General features: G+C 40.6%; 1 protein-coding gene across 1 annotated transcript in view; it reads right to left on the reverse strand.

Moving 5' to 3' along the window:
- Window positions 1-577: 577 nt before the first annotated feature.
- LOC306764719 (olfactomedin-like protein 2A) overlaps window positions 578-23,494 on the reverse strand; it is a 36,055-nt gene continuing 13,138 nt past the window's right edge. Inside the window, exons 2-8 of the mRNA XM_079251936.1 lie at window positions 20,462-20,725; window positions 17,121-17,228; window positions 16,836-17,012; window positions 15,943-16,186; window positions 11,238-11,549; window positions 10,953-11,138; window positions 578-3,047 (exon numbers count right to left, since the gene is read on the reverse strand). Coding sequence (XP_079108062.1) covers window positions 2,443-3,047; window positions 10,953-11,138; window positions 11,238-11,549; window positions 15,943-16,186; window positions 16,836-17,012; window positions 17,121-17,228; window positions 20,462-20,725 — 1,896 coding nt within the window. The 3' untranslated portion in view covers window positions 578-2,442. The remainder of the gene's footprint in view (window positions 3,048-10,952; window positions 11,139-11,237; window positions 11,550-15,942; window positions 16,187-16,835; window positions 17,013-17,120; window positions 17,229-20,461; window positions 20,726-23,494) is intronic.

A 23,494-nucleotide genomic window follows, 5' to 3' on the forward strand; every position in this document is an offset into this window, starting at 1 on the left:
TCATCACCACATCTAGTGTGAACATGATGGTTCCACTGCAACAACATTTCATGACAGAGTTGTTGATTGGACACATCGTTAGGGCTGCGCTCATCGAACCTGCGCTCACGCCGCACATTATTTAACGGAGCATTAGAAGCGTGTAAAAATAAAAAGAACAGAGCACTATGGGAACCTTTCTAAATAAATAGACTGTGAGGGTTTATTTTGCTAAATGAGGACCACATGCGTTGAGGTACCACACCCACAATTCATCTCTTGGTTTATTTCAGGCTCTCCCTCCAGAATTGCGTGACTTGGAGCTAGAGGTGAAGATTTCCAATCCCCAGCCAAGATGCAGGCACCCGTGCCCTTATTATTATGACCAGGGGCTGCTCCTTGTGTATTTTGGGATAGAGATCAAGCAGAGCATGGTGACCTTTAGCCCAGAACTTAAACACAACTCATGAGAGCTCTGTTATCCAGAAATCAGAAGATCTGAGTCACTGGTCATCCTCTCTTCAACACGCCATTCCATTGCTTTAACTGGCTTTCTGCAGACTGGTTTACAAATTGCACAAGATTCTCAGAATGGAAATTTTATTTCATGGCACAAAGCATTTGGTTTGAAGCACTATGTTACATTTTATGACATTATTTTATATAAAGACTTGAACAAATGCCTTTACCGCTGTTGGAATGACAATCATGAATAGTCTTATAAAACCCTCATTGACGCTTAAATGGGCAAATTAAAGTGGTCATGAATCAGTTATAGTGCTAAAGACCAAAACAACATGATGATGTTCTGCAACAGTTACTTCATGTGTTGTAAATCTCATCATTCTCAACATGTTAGTCATTATCAAAACAAAAACATTTCCATGGTTTTATTTTTACAGAAAATGGCAGGACTGGTGGGCTTTTTGTATGCACATGAGTGATCAGCTGTTTTAAGGTGAAAATGTTCAAATACTCAGTTACAATATACATAGTGGTTAAACAAATGCTAATATAAAGACAAAGGCTCCAGTTCATACCAAAAAAAGATATAGTCAAATGAATCTATGTACAATTAAAAGGTTAAGCATAGGGACAGTTTTATATATTATGAAGAAGTGGTAGTGAGACAGGAAGCCGAACTAACAATCAGCCAGGTTATTGGGTCAAAGTGCTTGGTAACAGGATGGAGTCGATGGGCACATGACAATGTGGCTTAAAGTTAAGTTTTCAAACATTTCTCAGAGCTCAGACAGCTTCATAGAAGAAATAATGGCTATGCTTGAGTTAAAAACGCCAGAACAAACAAGACTTCAGAAGAGTTACTGAAGAAATCCGCATGGATTTGGTTAATTGGAAGTTGCAAAAAAGGTGTGATTGTTTTGTAACTGAGAGGTGTCTATTTCTGGTAGATGTGGATAATATTCATGTTTTCTCTTTGTCATGATGAGTTATTGGCTGGAGGTTTTGAGAAAAATGTCAGTTTAAAACAACTTTCATAACAATATGCAGTGACTTAATGATTCGGAATGCGTTTGCAAATGATTGCATTACAATACAAAACATATAAAGAAAACCCTTACAGAGTACTAAAGCTTATGTTTGAGTGCATACATGATTGATGTCAGCATCTAACCAACCGGTAAGAGTCAGCTACTTAGCCAGTGTGCTAACATTCACTTAATGCATACCAGATAAATCCTAATTAACTTTAAGCTGTTAAACACTGAGCTCCACCATTTTGTGGACGTTGGGTACAGATGGTGCCATATTTTGCCAAAATGTCCATTTTGGAGCCCTCCATTTAGACCTGGTCTGAACTGTCTCAACTAAAACCATTCTCATTTTGTTCTGCTTTATCAGAGTTGGCCTTTGCAGATATAAAGTTTACATATTGTACTATGATTTAAAGGAGGCGTGTAGTATAGCTGCATAATTTCAAAAAGATATTAATCATCAAAGTGTTTTTGATTTTTAGGCAAGCCTGGAACTGTTTTCCTTCGTGCTATGTGCCAACTTCATTTGTTCTTCACCGTTCACACCGTTCTTCACACTGATATTTACACATCTTAACAAACCTCCCTTTACAGTGACTCTAAAAGTACTGAAATAGACCTTTTGGTTGCAGAGATATGTTCATTTCATCATGGGTATACAATTTTTGAGCAGATGACTTACACTAGAACCCAAGGCTCAAAGGCTAACATAACCTATGAGATTACTTCCACTTTTACATGTTGTACCACAACATCAACACATATTTGAGGCATCTATGTTTGGTACACTGTAAGATCAGTTAGCTGAATGTATTGGTACTAGAAGGCTGGTGTAGGTACATCATTTGTCCTGCTGAGACCAATATGGCTGCTTTAAGGCTGGCAAATACTGAGAATCTTCTATCTGGCTGCCGTAATGGCAGGCCTGCTGCAAGCTTACAGGAACTGAAGCACAATCTAAATGCACTCACTCGTCAAGAAAGTTTACCTGGTAAGTGAGCTGATGGCCATTGTCCCATGCGTACAACAGCTTGTCCTTAGGGTTATAGTCTATCTGGGTGGTGTAGGCGTACTCGTTGGTGAAAGGCAAGCGTGGGATAGCTTCAGTGTTGGTGTGAGTATCATAAGCATAATTCACCTCACCGTCTTTCTGATTGTAGACATCGACGGCATATAAGACACCGCATATAATGAAGCAGTTTCCATAAGACTTCCGCTTGAGACCTGTCCTGTAGGTTGTTTCCTTTTTCAGGGACAGGTCTCCAGGATCCAGTTTACTGATGACGATCACCTCTTGCTGGTTGTAGTCGTAGTCCATGGAAGGGTAGATCACCCACAAGCCACTTTCGTCCACTGCAAAGTCAATGTCCGAGTGGCCCCTCCACTTCCAGGGGGTGGTGTCCTCATAAACCACGTCATGCAGCAGCGTCCAGGCTGCCACATATCGCATCCTCAGGTCATACTTGATGATGTTCCTTGTGAAGGCCCTGTTGTAGTAAAAGGCTCCGTTGTAAACCACATGGCCTGTGCCGATCCAGTTGTACGGCAGTTTGAAAAGGTTACTCCAACGGCCTGTGACAAGAAAGAGTATCGCAATTAGCTTTTGCTTGTTGACTTCATGGGCAAAGAGTCCATTCTCATTTGCCAACAAACACATTCTGTGCAAAAACACCCATAACACTGCTGCAACCTGTCTCTGTGAGGGCTAAAACTGCCAGTGTGAACATTACCTCCAGTGACTGTTTCACTGTGATCCAAGAAAAGCCAGATTGGATTTTATGAGTTCTTTCTCATCTGCTATTCTCTCATTTTCCCAGCTCCAAGCAGGCCCCCTTTTGAAAAATGCCCCTCCTGAAACTGCAGGGGCTGTGTGGAGAAACCTACGCATTCCAGGAGTTTAACATCCCATTAAAAACATAAAGTACCCTTTATATTCTAAATGAATGGATAGGTGTGCATTGTGAATGTCATTTTTACCAAACAGATTGTGATCTTTTGATTTGAGATAACTGAAGGAAGAATAATGTTGAACAATTAGAAACTAATCACTTATTTCCATGTAAGTAGCAGGAGGGGAGTTGGCTGGAGGTAGCAGCAAACCCATAAACTCATTTAAAGTCCAAAAGAAAATAATCCAGTGTTTGTAGCTATGAATGAAGCATTTTCACCTTGTGAAGTTAAATCTGTCTTAGAAAAGAAATATTTTTTACTTGTGTAGAAAATATTTGTGTAAAAAAATAAAGTATAGCTACTGAAGGACCAGAAGTAAAAGAAGGTGCAGAAGTAAACATTTGCTGACAGGTACAGAGTGTAAAACTCAGTGTAAAATTCCCACATTGTTTGAGACTCAAATCAGAGTTTAAATTTGACTTGGTCTTTAAATCTTCACACTGATTGAAGTGAGTCACAAATGAAACTGTCCAGTCAGAAAAAAGGGGTTTTGTAAATGGGTTTTGGTCCTGCAGTATATGGTCTGCTGGAGCAAGGCAATACATTTCTCTACATGTGAGCTTTTTGTTGCTTTATCTTTCTTTGAGTAGCACCAACAAAAAAACTACCTAATTATCTTTCCCATCACCTGCCACAGTACCGAGCAGAGCTAGGTGGAAACAATTACACTGATTTAATAGATGAACTGAAGTTGTTGTTTCCCTTCCTCCCTGGAGGGGTCGCCATAGCAAATCATCGGCTTTCAAATACCGAGCTGGTAAAGAAGATTATTTTTTTTTATGTTGTTTATTCCGTTAAAAAAAAACACAGAAACAAAAAGCTAGAAGTTAGAACTTATGTTTTTGCAATGTTTGTGTAAATGTAACTGTAATGCTATAAGGGTGATCAGGTGTGTCATTGATCTCTGATGTTTTATACCTGACTGTGTAAATGTTTCATACATATTCAAAGTTTGTTTGATTATGTGAAGCACTTTGAGCTACCTTTGTATGAAAAGTGCTTTATAAATTATGCATTTTAGATGTGTTTTTTTGTAAGGTAAATGCAATATTCCTCTGCATCTTCTGTTCATACTGCGTCTGTTGTTGCAGCGTATTTCTGCAGTATATTTACATAAGACACAATAAAAAAACAATAGTTTTGTCACTATGTTTAACTCGCCATTGGAGGAAACAGAGTTTTCTTCTTCACGCGGGTCTTGTCTTCTCTTTTGACAAATACCAGTGCAGCGCCACCTTTGGTGTGAATGGGGATATATCATTTTAATGGTTTGGTTCGTTTGACCAAAGTCCACCATGAACGCGATCTCGGTCCACATGTATACACCCCCCTACAACTGAGCCGAGTTCCCAATCGGACCCAGTCTTGCGGACTATCCTGATGTGAATGCACCTTTACAAGTCGATCAATGTTCCCTCCGTCACACATGGCTATAAGATGTGTGACTAAAAGAACAAGATCACAGACACAAGTGGCTGAAATAAGTTTCTTCCATAGGGTGTCTGGAGGCAGGATGGCAAGTTTGGTAAATTTGAGAGATGGGGTCTTCTCTGGTGAGGTGTACTGAGTATGTCCCACAGGGAAGAGGCTTCAGGGAAGATGGTGGAGAAACTGTCTCTAGTTAGCCTGGGACACCTTAGGATCCCCCAGGTGAGCTGGAAGTCGTAAGAGATTGAAGGGAATTCTGGACTTCGTTACTATTGCTGCTGTTGCCCTGCAAACCAACTTCAGATAACGGGCTCCAGACATGTCTGAATCATTTCAGTAGTCACAGTTGCAGTGTCATTCGATCACCACAGCCCAATTCTACAGGATATTACAGAGAAAGATATATAATAACGCTTAACTTACTATGAGTTGAATGCATAGAGTTGCTCTTGCTAGGCTTATGTTGTTACAGTGCCAGACTGTATGCATACTGGCTTAACATGACAGTGATGCGGTTTGTTTAGGAGTTCAATCTTGAAAAAACATACTTTGTACTGTAGGTGTCATTTTCTAATCACATCCTTTCTGTTATCCTAACCCTCCAACCTCAGGAAGTTTGATGTAGATAACGATGATAGCTGAAGGCCAGTGAAAAACAAAAACAATCTGCAGTATAGCCCACGCTACCCCCCACTCTCTATCACACACCAGCCTCATGCCTAAGGCCAGCCCACACTATTAATCCCCTCTCTGCTCTGCTCAGTTCAAAGGAAAGGCCAAAGCACATGTCAGGGAACAGCAGGCATCACAGCCACTCACCAAGATACCAAGTCATCCGCACACAGCTGTGAGCTCGCCACGCCACAGGACCCCTTACATGCAAGTGCATTTAGAAATCCCATTGTCCAAGCACATCAAGATCAACAGGCCAAGTCCAACAACTAAGGATCATCTTAACTCTGTCAGAAAGTGTAATCCAATTCCTCCGTTAATTTGGAGGTGCAAGGAGTGGACTTTCCCACCCACTAAAGCCATGAACCAACCAAGACAAAGGTTCTCCATAGATCTCATCAATCTGACAGAGCTCACTGGAAGCTTGGCATAAATCTGCCTCACTGGTGTTATTACAGAAAACAAAACTATCCCCTTAAACAGGGTAATGAGAGAATTAGAAAAACATGTTGTGGAGGAAAACAGTGTTGTCAGACGATGAAAAAGATGTGCTGAAGATGTGTCTTCATGAGCCCTACCTTACAAAGAAGCATATCTGAGAAGTAGGTTCTTAATAGTGATTTCTTTTCATGTTTAAATGTTGAATATTGTTATCTATTTAACATTATTTTTAGCGTCAACTCAAATGGTTATTAAGGCATAACATGGCATTTAAAGCTCAGTCAAGGTCTTTTCTCTCTGTCTTTATATTACAGGAAGCCTTGGACAGACGATGGGAATAGAGATGAAGAACATATGTTACTTGGCTCAGTCGTGGCCTGAGGGTGCTGTTTTAAGTACATTAGACATTGTTTTGCTTTTTTAAACGTATATTACCATTTATATGGTTCCATACATATATAAAATACAGAAAAGTACAGACAAATGCAGAATTGGGTGATGTGAAAATGTAAGATATTTGCCTACAGAACATGAGCACTGTATTGGTGGTTTCCCCTAAACACATAAAGACAACATGTTTTCCTGGTGACTTAACAGTATAGGGAACTGGGCGGGGGGACTGAACAAAAATTCTTAACCTACACCTCAGATATACTGAAATCTCATGGGAAAGTCATTGTTCCAAAATATCCTCCCTTTTTTGGTGATATATGAGAAACCAGTTCAGACATTTTAAGACCTTTTAAGAACCCCAGCACAGAAATGCCCATTTCACGGCCACACTGACAAAAACCAATGACTAGAATTTAAGAATATACATTAATTTCCATTAGCAGTAAGCGGTTATAACTGTGACCTGGGTTTGTATTTAAAGTGGGAGGACTGACTTCACTTAAACTCCTTAATAAATTTGTAGTTTTTATAGCGATTCTCCAATGTATTGGTTTTCTTGGTACCTATGGTCGGGGTTAGGACAGCGCTCTGAGATATTGCTTTATGTACATGGGCATAGATGGGTGGGTGCGTGTGTCTGTTGCATTTTTGTGTGCATGTTTATGTGTACATGTATCCTGAAAATTACATTTATGCACATACTGAAACATATCAAACTTATGATTATGTAGATTTGAAGGAAAACGAAGAGGGGTGCATGCTCATCACACTTTTAGCGTAAAGCACTTTGAGTTGCATTTTGTGTGATAAAGTGCTCTATAAATAAAGTTTGATTTGATTTTGAAAAACACTAAAAAATATAATGAGCAGGATACACGTATATAAAAGTTTAGAGAACGTGCCGTAGAAATGATCCAACACCTGGACGTCAGACACATATCAGATTTATAAAACTCTACCAGGAGATGAAACACTTGTTCTCCATGGGGGAGCAGCCTCGAGTAACCACGGCAGCCGTGTTACTCTGACAATGCTGTGCACATCACTGCATGTTCACCTTGGTTGGAGAGATCTCACAGTAACGGCAGGATTTAATGAACTTCACCTTGGAAATGTTAAATTATTTTGTTCAAGTTAGTCTAATTTATTTAACTCTTGTTAAAATATATATTAAAAAAAAACAGTTACACTTTCTGGAGTGTTGTTCTGGGTTTTATGAAGGTTGCGAACAGTGTTAGGGTAAGTCACAGGTGTTATCGGCGCCTGTTGTTGGACAAGTAGAAACACTCTCTCAAATATTTTAACTGTATTTTTCTTGCGATGGGAAACAAAGTAAACTAAAGCTGCAAGCGGTGATATAGGCCCTCGCACCATGGCGCCGCTCGGCATAATGCCACCGCATCCCCTGGCAACATCCTTCCCATGCCTCTCTCAACCTAAAGTGCAGCTAGACTGCACTTCAGGCCATTTAGGCCTTATGAACGGTCACTTCCTGTCACCAGGGGGCGGGGCTAACTTATCATCTAATTATTGACATGCACAAATGTGAAGGATATTACTGCCATCATCTCTTGCAAATTTGGTGCAGGTTGGTTGTTTTTTGTGGGAGTTATGTCAGTTTTCCTTGTCATTGCATCACATCTGCTTTGCTGCCCCGCCTCTCCTAAACGATATCCCCTATTAAAAGAAATAACACAACTTTTAATTACACATGCCTCTTGAGCATCCTTACTCATTTGGGTTAAAGTTGGATAAAATTCTTAGGAGGAGCTTCTCAAAATGCATGGCAGAGAAAATGACAGAAATTACCCCAAAAATGGCACCTTTTTCAAAATGGCCGACTTCCTGTTTGATGTAGCCCATATGTCCAAGAGACTTTTTTGAAGGTACTAGAAGGGTCTACAAGTGTGCTGAATTTTATCCATGTCAGTCAATGTAGTGGGCGGGGCTGATTGATTAAAATATTGAAGGTGGCGCTATGGAGCCATTTACTATCTTTTCCACTATATTTTAATTTTACTCTATTAAGGGCATAACTGTCATGACTCATGGCAAGTATGGTGAAGATCAAAGGTTTCATGGCTTTGTTACAGGTACTTCCTGGTTCATGATATCAGACACTTGTTGTTGCCAAGGGGTAGGGCTAGTTCAGAGTCATATTATTGCATTGTAGATTTTGTTCATCATGGGACTGGCATCAAATGTGTCGATTCCTGTGCTGATATGTTGTTTTATGTGGGAGTTTTAGCAATAAGTCATTGTTAATGAGACATCAAACTTTGAGGGCCCGCCCCTCCTAAACTAAATCTTCTATTAGAAGAAATAACACAACTTTACATCACACATGCCTCCTGAGCATCCTGTGCAAGTTGGGTGTCAGTTGGATAAAATCCCTAGGAGGAGTTGTTTAAAATGCATGGCAAAGAAATGACCCCAAAAATGGCACCTTTTTCAAAATGGCCAACTTCCTGTTTGATTTAGCCCATATGTCCAAGAGACTTTTTTGAAGGTACTGGAAGCTTCTACAACTGTGCTGAATTTTATCCATGTCGGTGAATGTAGTGGGCGGGGCTGATTGATTGAAATTTTGTAGGGGGCGCTATGGAGGCATGCTGCATTTATTCCATTATGTTTCAATGGGGCTTAGTTCAGGGCTTTACTGTCAGTCATGGCAAGTATGGTGGTGGTCCTAGGTTCCATGGCTTGGTCACAGGTACTTCCTGTTTCATGGCGTTGGACCGCCATTCGCCATGTCCCGTTTAGCGTAGCGACTTGAGGTTTTTATTGTGGCATCATGAAAGGGTTTGACATGTTTTGGAGGAGGCTCAAGTGTTTTGGACCATTTCCTTAGAAGCATGACCCTCAAACGTGGAAAATAACACTTCCTGTTGTAAGTGGGTGGAGTTTAGGTCTACACCAGCAATGGTCACATTAATCTGTTCAGGACCGATCCCTTATTAATCCCTATAAGTTTTAGGGTGATCAGATCAAAACTGACAATTTTATAGTGATTTATGATGTCACGCCGCCGCATGGAACTTCGCCATGGCGTCACGGGCACGCCGTGCAGCGCAGAGCAACGTCCTTTACCAGATCTCTTCACCGACATGTTTTGTGATGCTTGAGTCAATTTGGGCCATGTGGTGTCCACCAAGCCAGAGTTATGGGTGTGTGAGCAAAAAACAACACTTTTGACCTCCAGGGGGCGTGGCTATTTCATAATCAAAATATTGACATATAGAACTCTGTAGGAGGGGACTGCCATCATATCTAGCAAATTTGGTGCAGAAATGTTGCTTTATGTTGGAGTTGTATCCGTTTAATTTTTCATGGCGAGAAGTCAAAATTTGAGGCCCCGCCCCTCGTAAACTATTATTTTTCCTATTAGAAAAAATAACACAACATTTAATCACACATGCCTCCTGAACATCCTGAGCAATTTGTGGCTCAGTGGAATAAAAACCCTAGGACAAGTTCGTTAAAATGCGAGGTGAGTAAAACGCCAAAATGGCAGCTTTGACCTTAAACAGACAACTTCCCGTCGACATTTCACCATGACATTAAGAGGATTTTTTGTTCGCCCATTCATGTAAATCATGTGTATGAATTTTCATAAAGATTAATAATATGCAGTGGCGGGGCACCTAAAATAGGTGGCGCTCTCGTTCAGTTTCACCCAAACAGTCTCGAGCACCTCAAAATATCACATTTTTCGCATTCTCTTGGGGGGGTACGCAAAATATGGTGAGTTTTCGAGCACGTTCAGGCCTCCAAAAAAGCACGCGAAGTGTACGAATAAAAATAATAAACACTGCAAATAAAATAGGCCTTCGCACCGCCAAGGTACTCGGGCCTAATTACATCTCATTCTTTTCAGTCACCACAATAATAATTACTATATTCAATATTCTTTCTAAATGTGTGAATTCAGTTGGATTTCTTCATGGTGACAAAGGAAAGATAAAAGCCAAAGTGCAACAGAGACTAAATTCACAGAAGTGTAAAAGGGATAGTAGGGCTGCACAATCGGATTTTGATCGTGATCACAATTTTGGTGGCCACAATCAAACAAACCTGATCGTCAACGATATTTACATTTAAACCGTGAGCTCTGCTGCATGCGTCTTTGATCACTCAATTTTCAACCAGTAGTCTGCCAACCACCAGGGGGCGAACACATGGTTAACGCTTCATTAAGCTGCCTAAATACCAAGCGTGTACACCTTTTACCGGCAGCCAGTTAAGTATCGCTGGATTGGTTGGACATTTGAGGTCCACATTTTTCCTGTTGCAGTCAAAACATATAATTTGGATTAAACAGCTGATCAAGGTTTTAAAAAACACACGAACGTTTTTACAACACGTGGCATTAAAATACACGAAACCTGCCGCGTGCACAACTTGTCCTGTTGCGGATGAAGTTGCTCATTAAATGTGAAATAAGCAGCTTCGTGATTAATAATCGTGATTACGATATTGCGCAAAATAATCGTGATTATTATTTTGGTCATTATCCTGCAGTCCTAATGGATAGTTGTTTGTTTTGTGGAAACCTGCCATAGAGAATGTGAAAAAGGCTCAGCTGACACACACCTTGCTTGAAGCTGTCCAGGTTACGGAACTCCACCAGGTTGTTTCCATAGTAATAGTTAGTGACGTATATCTTGGAGTCCTTAGCCAGAGGATCCTTCATCCAGGCTCCTTCGTTTCGCCCGTAACTGTGCTGCTTCTCTGGCGGCTCGATAGATGCCAGGGTACCTTCACAGTTAAGGATCTTTCCTGGAAGACACAAGCAGAACATTCAGCTCTTGTGACTGGGAAAGAAAGACGCCAACGTGGGCTTAAATCAGTTTAACTTCAGCTTTGCCCAGCATTAACCTGCTCTGTGGAGACTGGGTCGACTGTTGTTGTTTAAGTTGTCCAGCATCAGCACAATAGTTGGAGCTGGTCTTTCAGACACTGGAGTACTTTGAGTGGAGACAGACGTAGGTGCCGCAGTGGTGGAGGTTGTAGCGGTAGTAGTTGTGGTGGTGGCAGCAGCAGCAGCAGTAGTGGCGGCAGCAGGAGCTGCGGTGGTGTCCATGGGCTCAGCCACGGTGGCCTCCGCTGTTTCAAAGATCATTTCAGCCCCTCCATCCTCGGACTGGTTTTCTGTGACATGATGGACTGTGTACGTTTTAGCAGAGTGATCTGAAAGGGAGGAGAGGGAGTCAGGACAAGAGAGAAAAACAACAAGACCTAACAAAACTAGTTTTTATTCAAAATGCAGCTGATGGCCAGACAAGGTCAGCCAGTCCTGAGATTGACCTTGAGACACACTGTGGACTTTTTATAGCTGTAAATGAGCAGCTTCTTGATCTTGTCAGTGACGGTTACTTTAGAGCAGAGTGATGCAGTGCTGAGGAAGAAACTTTTCCATGTTTCCCTGTAAGTCTCTTTTTGTTTCATTGTACTTTTTAACTTTATTATGTATGTTGTTTTGCACTTATGTTCTCTCTTCACATGCACAAAATTTCAATTCTGTCATGTTTATTTATGTTTTGTACTGCAGAAAGGTGCAGTAAAGGTTAAAAAAAAAAAAGAAGCTCATTGGGTGGTTCCCATTGTCGCCATTTTGGCGGCATCACCTGTGCCATCTCTGCTGAAAAATACAAAAATGGGTAAAGTGCTAGAGAGGGGGGCTGGGAGTGTGAATGATTGACATCTATCTACCTCAGACCCTTCTGTAGCTAAGAGGTAACCAAACTAACTTGGAGCTAACAGGAGCTAACCAGCTAATGGAGGTAGGCGGGCTAAAACCATGGTTGTGCTACATTCCTCCTGTTTGCAGTGGGATATCGGGTACCTGTCAATCAAAAAGACACACCCCTATGCGCCCAATATGCAGAATATCGAGATTAAATTACTTCTAAACGGGGAAGTTAGAAAAAAAATTCTCTCCTCCCACAGTTGTCATGAAGGTAAACCGAACTATCAAACCTAAAATGTTTTTGTACCAGGCTGCAAACATGTTTATTTCTGCTGTAAACATGTTTATTCCTGCTGTAAACATGTTTATTTCTGCTGTGAAGTTGGTCTTTTTAACATGGGAGTCTATGGGGATATACTCTGTTTTGGAGCCCCTAGTGGATGAGTGGGGAACTGTAAGTTTTGTTCTGCATAGGCTTCACTTTTAACCGCCGGAGGTTGCCGCTTGGCCTTGACTGATTATATTTTATGAAGATGTAAAAGTCATAAAAGCACCAGATGAGACCACTCCCCAAAGTTAAACAGCCAATAATGCAGATGAAGCACTGATGAAACTTGTTTCTTCTTCATCTCTGTTTCAAAGTTTTCTTGTTATTGTTGTTTCATAATTTGTTGATGGAGCTGTGATGTGGGGCTCCCAAAGTGAACTATTGTTTATCAAAAAAGATGTTGGCGTTTGCTTTTACAAATTTTGTTTTACTTTTTAGATAAACACGTTAATTATAACTATAAGTTACCTGTTTCCTAAAATCAAGACTCTTTATATGGTCAGATTTATATCTGCCAAACTTTCCCCAGTTTGTCTCCGCCTGGCACACCTGGCAGAATTACATAAAAGAAATTAAATAAACAACACAAAATAAACAAGGCTAAAACATGTCTCTATACTCTCTACGACTGCTTTTACCGACCTTATGCGGCCATTCAACCTGTTGACTACAAGGAGCGGAAAACATTCAAACGGATAAATAACAAACCTTAAACAAAATAAATGTAAATGAATAAACTTGTGTGAATGTAAGAATGTACCAGAAAAGTGTGAATATTAAGAACATGAAGCATGAAGCTAGTTCCGTTAGCTTGCAAAGCATGTGCTCCAATGTTCTGCTATGCTAACATTATGCTAGCCAACGCTCAAATGTGTCACATCTATACAACATGTATGTACACTGACGGACGGGGATAACTACATGGATACAAACATGGAACTGAATTTAAACACACAAATAACTGAGTGAATATATATCTGTGGAAAAACAATAAAGTTGAGTCATGTTTATATCATTATTCGTGGTCTTTTGGTAAAGTCAGGATGCATCACAGCCAATCTGCCTCTGGTTATAGTTTGGTGATGTTCAGCCTGCCAGACAGATGTGAGGGGAAATGACAGTAGTGCCACATAAGCAGAGTTATTTCCTTTCACACATGCTGTCAACACATGCACCTGATGGCGAGAAGGAATTAATTTAAATAATTAATCGTTCTAAGTGTGAGCGTGAGTGGTTGTTTGTCTCTGTGTGGCCCTGCAATGGACTGGTGAGCTGTCCAGGGTGTCCCCTGCCTTTCACCCAAAATACTGCTGGGATAGGCTCCAGCTTCCCTGCGACCCTTCATTGGATTAAGCGGCTGGGATAATGAATGAATGAATTAATCGTTCTAAGTATTGTCAGATTTCAGAAAACTGTCTTGGATTTGGATGTGACCAAGCAGGAGCCTACAAGGAAGTAGAATAATGTTCCTGTCCAAATAACCAACACAAGGCAGGGTGGCTCAGTCCTATTTATAGTCTCTGGAGATGAAACGAATTCCCAGTATAGACTGGACATCAGATTGGTTGTATCTAGTGTCATCTGGTCGGTTGTATGAGAGAAAACATCTGCAAATTGTTGATGAATGGGATGCTCATCTGTTCAGTGAAGCAGATGGGATGCACATTGTGCAACATAAATTACTTTTGTTCCATATAGATCAAAGATTACTTACATAAATTTTCAATTCAATTCAATTCAATAGAAATTGATTTATATAGCACATTTAAAAGGAGCCCTAGCTGACCAAAGTGCTTCACAGAACAAAACCGAGGATAATATACAGATAAAAACATACTAATAAAATAATAATGAAATTAAATAAAAGTACAAGTAAAAATAATAAAAGTATACAACAGTATAAGAGCCAAGGTGTGCCCCAAAAATGTCAGCTCGAATCGATGACCTTAGAAAAAAGGTGTGTTTTCAGTCTGGATTTATATTGAGCTTTAGACTGAGAAGACCAAACACACTGGGGAAGACTGTTCCAAAGTCTGGGTGCAGCCACAGTGAAGGCTCTGCCCCCTGGTCTATAGCCTGGCTTTGGCTAAAGACCTCCTCAGGGCTCTGGGAGGGGTATCAGGCTGCAACAGATCACTTGGATAAGGTGCTCTCAGTTTAAATACTTAAAAACAATCAATAAAACCTTCAATTTGACCTGAAAGGCAACAGAAAGCCGATGGAGGGTATACAGTACTGGGGTGATGGATTAACGTCTATTTGTTATAGTTAGCAGACAATCTGCAGCGTTTTGGATGCTCTGTGAGCGTTACAGGGAGCTCTGGTCCAACCCAACACACAGAAAATCACAGTCGTCCAAATGCCATGTTATGAATGCGTGAATTGCTCTTTCAGAGTCAGCCTGAGGAAGATATGATTTAATCAACACTTGCATAAATGTTATTACTGCCATAAAGTAATTTATTACTTCTCATTTTATTAGTTTATTCATTATTTTACCTATTTATTAATGTATATACTGTATAGGTCCAGTTCATAACGCTTTATATTATCGCTAAAGATGTTTATGTTTTATGTTCTACCATATATATCCATGCAGCCTGCTCTTTGCTACAGAAAATGGAAATGCAAAGCAGCAGCTTTCAGAGACATGATCAAGCTGGCTGGGTTAACGTAAGACTCACGAACACGGCAGAACATACACTTTGACAGCACTTGGTGACTTGGTGTTGTTACCCAGGCCTTATACCTAATCTACACTGTAAAAAACATTACAAAACAGTCAAATAAAAAAAAAGAATCAAATAAAAAAAAAAAAAAGAAAATTGTTTCCTTTACAAAATGTATTTCAACTGTTTTAGGTTTTCTATTTTACATTAGATCACTAGTTATGAAATTTTATTATTATTTCTCAGCATTTAAAAGTAAAGAAAAAAAGACAATGCAGAAAAAAAGTAAAAATTGTGTTATTTTTTTACAGTGTAGACTTTAAGAGGATTGTAGGAGTGAGGGAATGTTTTCTCTGCATTGCAGCAGATCATCTTGCTTCATTGTGCGGAGTGAAGTTTAGGCATGACATGGACGTGGCAGCAGTGCACTGAGACAGACGCTGTCTCAGTGCAAATGCAGATTTTGGTTTCCTTCTCTCTGAATACAGCAAAACCCAGCTGCATGCTGACCACACCAGCTTTCCTACAAACTACACTGGAACAGATTTTGCAACGTGTGCTGCACAGCAATAGAGCCATTGTTTGATTGATTTGTGCTTCAGCGGGAAGTTTGCAACAGAGCAACAGTTTAATCCCACAACTGTGTATAAAAACACTCCCAGGAGATGTTGTGTTGTCTTCTTTTGGAGGAAATCCAGAGAAAAGAAAGACCCTGGGTTTCATGACGGCTCCTGATCCAGCAATGCATCATATGAGCCCTGAAGAGACTGCGGAAGACACTAATTTGGAACATTTTCAACACCCACAGAGGATCACACACAGATGGGTGTGGAAATCCAGCTAAAGAGGGAACACATTGTTTTTAAGGCGTGTTTTGGTATTAAGCAGTACTCTCACCTCTGCGTGCATCTTCCTCGGTTTTAGAGGCCTTGTAGTACGTGATGCCTCGCACCACGCCAGGCTGGTGGCCAACCACCTTAGCTTTTGCTGTGGGGTCAGGCTTGACTGGTTTGCCAGGTTTGATGACCTCTTTCTTGGGTTTGACTGCCTTTTCTTTGATTGGCTTGGGAGGGGGTTTGGCAGCAGGGGTCTTTTTGTTTGGTAATCTTACAGCAGCCTTGGTTTTCTCATCACGAGTGTCCTGTAAAGACAGCGGGTTGCATCAATATAACTGGCAACAATGGGGTGTGTGCAGCTTCGAAGTAGAATATGTAAATATTATGTGGAATATTTCCATCGATGATGCAGAAAGCACCAGTTTACCCCAGTATGAGTCCTGCTACAGGTATTATAAATTCTTTAAATGTTTTAAGCAGAGTTTTGTCATTTTTCTACAAAGATATTTTGCTTATCTTATTGCTGCCTATTGCAAAAGCTTGACAGAAACAGCAACATTAATAAAAATGACTAAATATCTGGATGGTTTAAGGATTTTTTTTAAAATAAAATAGATGACATGAAGCTGATGAGAAAGATCTTCTGTAAGCCAACATGGAGTTCTAATCAGTGAGCATGTAATGATCAGCAGCTGCAGTGTTATTTATAACACCACCTTCTGGAAAAAGAAGTAGCAGATGCACATTTTCTGTAAAACTAAATCATACGAATGTGCTTCCAAGTTGCCTGATGACTGACTGGATACAGAGCTTCTGATAATGTTTATCATTTACCTGCTGCAACACATCTTAACCTGTATTGTCAGAAAGTCTGTAACTGTACAGCGTTTCCCCGTCATACATCAGGAAAGCTTGAAACAGATGCAGAACGAGGCAGAACGTGCCGTTTCTGACCTGTGCCTTGCTCTCAGAGGAGTCCTTCTGCAACAGCTGCATGCTGAGGCTGGAAATCTCCTTCTTTATGCTCATCATGATGCTGGAGTAGTTCTCGTATCTTTTAAACTGGTTGGTGAGGCTCGTCATGCTGTCCCGCACAAATTCATTCTCTCGCGTCAGATTTGTCTTGATTGTCTGGAAAACAACATTGTAACTTTCATAATAAACTCACACAAAACACCCATCTCCTGTTGGCCCATTGATTTGAACTGCATGAGGCTGTCAGCGGGCTTTTTGTCTTACCTCTTCAAGGGTGTTCATCTGAGAGACCACCTTGTTGATGTAGGAGTGGACTTTCAATAGATCCATGCTAAAGAGGGTTCCCTCGAGGAGGTCCACCATAGATTGGAGCTGGTCATTCAGGCCGTAAAAGAAGAGAAACGGCATCATTCACCATTTGGTAAACACCAACTTGACAGCTTTATGAGCCTTATTGAGCTGTTGTAATACCGAGAGATGGCTACCGAAACTTTTACGCTGATTGCCTCCATTGACGGCTACACAGGCAGTAAAGTCCTTGTAGCTTTCACCAGATTGCATCTTTCCTTTCAGCGTCATAATTCTCTTCAGATCGGGCTGTTTTATAGTCATCTGGAAGCACCTTGTGTTTCACATCATACATAGCGTGTCTTCTGCTGGGGAAAAATGTAAGCATGCTTTCGGTATGTGAAGAGATTTGCTGATGTGCCCAAAAAAATGTTGAAGAATGCCAGTAGCTAGCACAGATGCAGGCTCTTCAAGCTTAGGACTTTCAATTAAAGTTATTTTGCTTCTTTTATATTGACATAACTTCTTCATGAACCATGTTTAATGAGTTGCAATCCATGCCCAGAGTTTTGTAAAGTTTGCTGAGTGTTTACTGGTGTGTGCAGACCTCAGCGCTGCTGCAGTCATGCTGTACACACACACACAGGTGATGGTGCAATCTGGCCAATCCGAACTGGCACACTGAAGACTTTTCACACCATCTCTTCAGGTTTTAGGGGAAAAGGATCAACTGCAAAGTATAACAAAAAGCTCCAAAAAGCCCTGTTTGGGTGGAGTCTTGTCACAGCAAAGGCCCACTGAAATGTTGCAACACTTCAGGCTTGAACAACCCATTTTAATGTGTAAAAGTGTGATATGATGTGTTATGTCCAGCTCCACTGGTTGGCTGTGTTTTCTTCCATCATGGTCTTCAGTTTTTTTTATTCCTGTCTCATGTTTTTGCACTAAGGTCTTGTCTTGTTTCAGGTTTCTCCACTTCCCCCTCGTGTAGTCAGCACCTGCCTCTCTAATGTATTCCACCTGTGTGTCATTGTCTCCTCCTGTCTGACGGCGTACATATACTCCCTACCATGAGTCTGTGTCCCCTGTGTGTCCAGTCTTCCAACATTTCTCCACTGTCACATCTTATGTTATTACTCTGCATGCCTCATGTTATTTCCCTCCTGCCTGGGTCCCTTGGATATTTTCGCCTGCCTATTTTTACCACTTGGGTCCCACTTGTTAGTCTCCATTAAAGGATATTTATTTCATGCTTCTGCTGCGGAGTTTGCAGCTGAGCCCTTCCTTCCTGGCTCAGTTTCATGGCTTTATGATTGTTCAGCTGTTCAGTTCCGCCACAGTTATGCCTTTGGACCTGAAGCAAGTCCTGGTCAGAACAATGTTACGCCTCCAACATGCTCCACGAGGAGAGAGAACTGTTTCTCGTTCTCGCAGACGTGGTTGAAGACAGTTCTCGACACATCGGGTTGACAGAACTTTTTTGTTGTGGGGCTCCAAAAAGTATCTTGTGATTGGTTGGACATTTGAGGTGGGCGTGGTTAAAGACATGTTACGGAACTTTTGTCATTTTCCCGCCATGCACTCCCTATCGACAGCTAATTCTGCATCCATCTTGCATCCTACCCGACCTGTTGGCTCTCTCCAGCCAGCAGAAGACGATCTTACGATGAATCTTGTTTATTCTCTTTCCCTTTGTAAATCATCTTGTGTTTCATTACTGAATCAGCAATGTTGCATGTTCAAAACAGCCAGTTTCTTATTTCACCATGATATGAAAAGTCAGGTCAGTTTGGTTTTTCCAGCCTCAGGAATCACCTGTGTAGCAACGGCTGTAGAAATGCACATGATAGACGTCACTGTGTCATGGAACGAGTCTGGGACACGAAGTTTTAAGGTAGAAAAGTTACGTTGTGCATTTTTAACATGGAAAGCATGAAGTGGAAAGTTACCACTTTTGCATTTTTGTTGATGCAGGTAAAATGGATTGTTTAGAAAATGTTCACAATGTGGCATTTCACAATGTCGCGGTTTGGCAGCCGCGTGCACAAACCATCCTGCTGCGGACAAAGTTTTTCGTTAAATGTGAAATGATCGGGTTTATTGCACATAAAAGCAGACATCGCCTCCCGCAGCGATCCTTCCCCGCTGCAGACGAAGCTTCTCGTGGAGGATGAACGGACCTGACAAAAAGAAGTTTTTTCTTGTTTTTGTGGCCAGGAAAGCACAAAGAAAGTTCTCGCCTCTTTCGAAGGATGTAACAAGATTTAAAGTGGTCCACAGGAAAGGTTTTACCAACCATTTTAGTACCAAAAGATGTTCCTGCACTTCACTGCAAGGGGGACTCTTAACTACTGGTGCCTTATCTTTAAAATGATAAGCCCTCTGGGTGTTTAGGGCTGGGGCTCCCAGACACAATGAGTCAGCTGTCTGGTATAGCAGTTTATCAAAAATAAAATAACTCATCATTTGACTAAATAACTTGAAACTGGGATGATGCCATCCAACCGAGCAACACTCTTAGACCTGCTGATAAAATACATTATACAAACGGCCAAACAAACCACAAAGCCAACAGAAGTTGATGCATAATAGACCAACTAAAAAGTGATGTGATGACAGAAACAGAAACCTGTAGTCACGTGACCATTTATTAGGCCTCTGCTAGAAAATGTCGCAAAAATAATGAGATGAGTACATTTCTGCAACCACGAGGTGTATTTGAATACTTTGGAGTTGTAGGAAAACAAACACTCTTAAGATGTGTAAAAATGTGTAAATATCAGTAGATGTGTTAGTGGTGATGAATACATGAAAATGGCACATACCAAAAAATGCAAAAGTTCTAGATTTGACAAAAACAAAGCAAAAAATAAATAAATAAATAAATAAATAAATTAAAAGCAACCACCTTCAGTGTGAATATGAGTAATACTTTGGAAAGATGCAACTCTCCGCTCTGGTTCAGCAATACAAACTTTGTCATACAAACAATTATGCAAAATCAATAGAAAAATAAAATAAGAATCCAGAATATCAAGGGGAGCATTATATCTATAAGCTCCCCTTGGCAAAGTAAATGTGCTCAGCAGAACACAGCCTCCAGAACATCAGTCTGCCTAAATGCTGGACAGGAAAAACAAGGAAGATGCAGCTCTAAACCTCCAACAGATCAGAGCTGAACATGTGAACGTCGTCTCTGCAAAGAACTCTGATAAAATAACGCAGAATGAAACTAGAGGTTTTAAAACAGCGCCCCACCTGCTCTCAAAGCGTCCCAGATTAAGGACCTCGGTTTATAAAAGTTTCCATCTCCTCACCTTCAGAAGCTCCGGCGCCTGTTTCTTCAGCTTCTCCATCTTCCACTCATTCTCGCAGGGGTTTAGGGAGGATGGGGGGGCGGTGCACGAGCACTTACAGTCTGAACCAGAGCTGACCGTCTCTACTGTGTAGAAGTCCTCCACGCGCACGCTGCCGCTGCGCAGCCGCAGGCAGGCGTCCTTGCTCAGAGGACGCATGATGCACTTACAGCGGCAGTCGGAGCCTTCTGACGTCATCCGGACCGGCTCCGTCTCCCCGAAGATCTGGAAGACAACGTGTCTGTTTGAATCGAAGGACGATTTCTGAGTCCTTTTTTTTCGTTTTCAGATTTACGTTGTTTTTCTGTTTGTTTGTTTTTGTCTCAAGAAATGTTTTAAACAATTAGCTTTGTCTAAAATCATATCTGCGCTGGACATTTATTAAAAGTGCTAATTACTGAGAGCACATGCTAAGCTAACCTCCACCAGTTAGTCATATGAAGGAAGGGAAGGAAAGCGAATTTGGAAAATAAACACATGCTTCCTCTCCTTTGAATGTCAGCCGGTGTGACTCAGAGGAGAAAAACATAATCCACTCAGTTGTACCGCCAGCTGGCCTTATACGATGACAGCGGCTAAACCAGAGGCAAAGCACAGCCGCCGGAGCAGCCGGGCATTCCACGAGCTTCCCATGTGAGACGTCCACGCTGACATAAGGTAGAGAAAGCCTCAGCTCACACAAGAATTCAGCCAGACAGATTTATTGCACATTTCATAAAATGTTGAAGCAGTGATGAGGAGCTAGGACGCTGAGCTCTGCAGAGAATTCTGTACATTTCTCTTATCTGTGCCTCTCCTCCTCTCCTCACAGGCTTCCTACTGAACGAGTGTTCAACTTAAACTCCGCCAGAGTCAGTGACAGGAAAGAGGAGCTTAAATAATAAGAAAGAACAGTAAGCTGGAACATTTCAGAAAGGTTTGTCAATATTATCTTGAAGATTTAGTAGCTTGAAAATTTAAAAAAATTAGAAAAAGAAAAACTAATGCAAACTTGACTTCTACTTCAGATGTTATTTACAGTTTTACTGCCCAATTCATGCATTGTGACTAATGTTAAGAAGTTATGGATGCCATCTTAATAAACCAGCCCAGTTTTACAGTGGATTTGAAACCAGTAACAGAAAAACTGGGACAATTTCTCCTCATCGACTCAAATTGTTCATTTTTTCCATTTTTCCAGTGTCTTGTCTGGTTGATTTATGCTATGAGGAAAACATTCAGTAAACACAAATGATGCCACAATGTGAGAACATTTCAATGCAAACAACACTGTATGGGGATTGCTTGCGACTCAGTGTGAACCTTGACTTCAGCCCATCTCTCAGAGCGATGGCTGCTGGAGCGGAGGATCATCCTGTCATCCCTCCGCGGAGATTTAGAGAGCTGTAGAAACCGCAGGACAAGACGCACATGTGCTGTCGCTTCACAGAGACTCTTCATTAATGACCTGGCGTCCTGTCCTCATATCGTTCAGAGGTGGTAAACTCTCCCGCTGGACAGAAGCGCGCTCATATTACTCAACTATTTTAACCCCTTAACTAGCAGGAGCCGCCCAAGGGCCACTTTTATATGTGTTTTATATAAGATGTTTCACAATCTGTTATTGTTCTGACTGAGTATATTTCAACACTAGGTCTGTCATGAGAAGTATTGAAATTTGGTAGAATGAAGATATCAGTGCTTTTCTGAAATAATAATAATATATATTACAGGGCTGTGACGATATGCTTTTGTCCCGATTTGATTCAGATTTTTTTGGGTGCAAATTCTGTTTAAATTACAATTCTATATATTGCTGATTTTTGTAGATTAAAAACAAAATAAATCAATAAAACTTTCTCTTTGCTCATCATTTTTCTTGATTTCAATGAGGAAAAAACAACACAGCAGCCAGATCATCATTTTGCTGCTAGAATGCCCAAGAAGCCAAGTTAAAAGATCAATAAAAACAATAAAAAATGACAAAAAATTTCATAATGGATTTTTTTATTTATTTAAAAAAAATATATATATTTTTTTTTTTGGTCAAAAAATTAATTTCAAAATTGTGAAGCAAAAAAATCCAGATTTTCGATTTTTTTTTAAAAATTTTCCCGCCACTGATATATTAACTATCTGTTTATTGTGCACAGGGGTGGTGAGAGACTTCTGGGATTTTTAAACAAACAAAAAAACACTTTTTGCACCAGACTGTGTCACTGGGCACCGGGTTGCCCTGCTGGTTAATATTAATCATTTCTAGATTGCATAAAATATCTGCTAAACACACACACTTAAGAAAGCTTTGACAATATCATGAAAGTTCTGCCTAAACTGACGGCTTAAGACTCGGGTATAAACTGCAAAACCTTTTATGTTCAGGGAGCGGTACAAAGCAAGTCCGAAAGGCCCGTCCTGTGACGGTATGACGCCACATTTCCTCTCATTTCCACTGCTGTGGGGGCAGATTTTCTGCAGAAAAAAGAGATTTGTGTTGTCTTCACTGCAAAAACTGAAATCTAAGTAAGATCTTCTTAAATTGCGTACACATATGCTTTTTTTTTTTTTTAAGATAATTCTTAGTTTTTACTCCAGAGAATTCCTCTTGTTTTAAGAGTATTTTTACTTGTTTTGGGAAGTCTTGACAAGCCAAATTTTCTTGTTCTGTTGGCAGATAATCTATCTTATTTTAAGCAACATTTACCTAATTTTTGTATATTTTTCTTCTTGTCTTTAAAGGCTGAGTTTTTGCAGTCTTCAAGATGAGATCTAGACCAGGTTATGTTCACATGGCAGGTCCTAATTTCAGCTGAGATGTGATTTTTTTCCTGTGGTCGTTATAATCGTAACGAGATCGCCATCAGACAGTGTGAAGAGTCTTTGGTTGTAAAATAATTCACATGCACAGACGAGGACGTGATGGCACACATTGTTTAGGGAGGCTGATATGGATGCTTGTTAATGTGTGTATGTTTGTAAATTTGAAGCCAGCAAAATCTAATATTGCTTTATCCA

Source organism: Telmatherina bonti, assembly GCF_933228915.1.
Source record: "Telmatherina bonti genome assembly, chromosome: 13".
NCBI classification, from domain to species: domain Eukaryota; kingdom Metazoa; phylum Chordata; class Actinopteri; order Atheriniformes; family Telmatherinidae; genus Telmatherina; species Telmatherina bonti.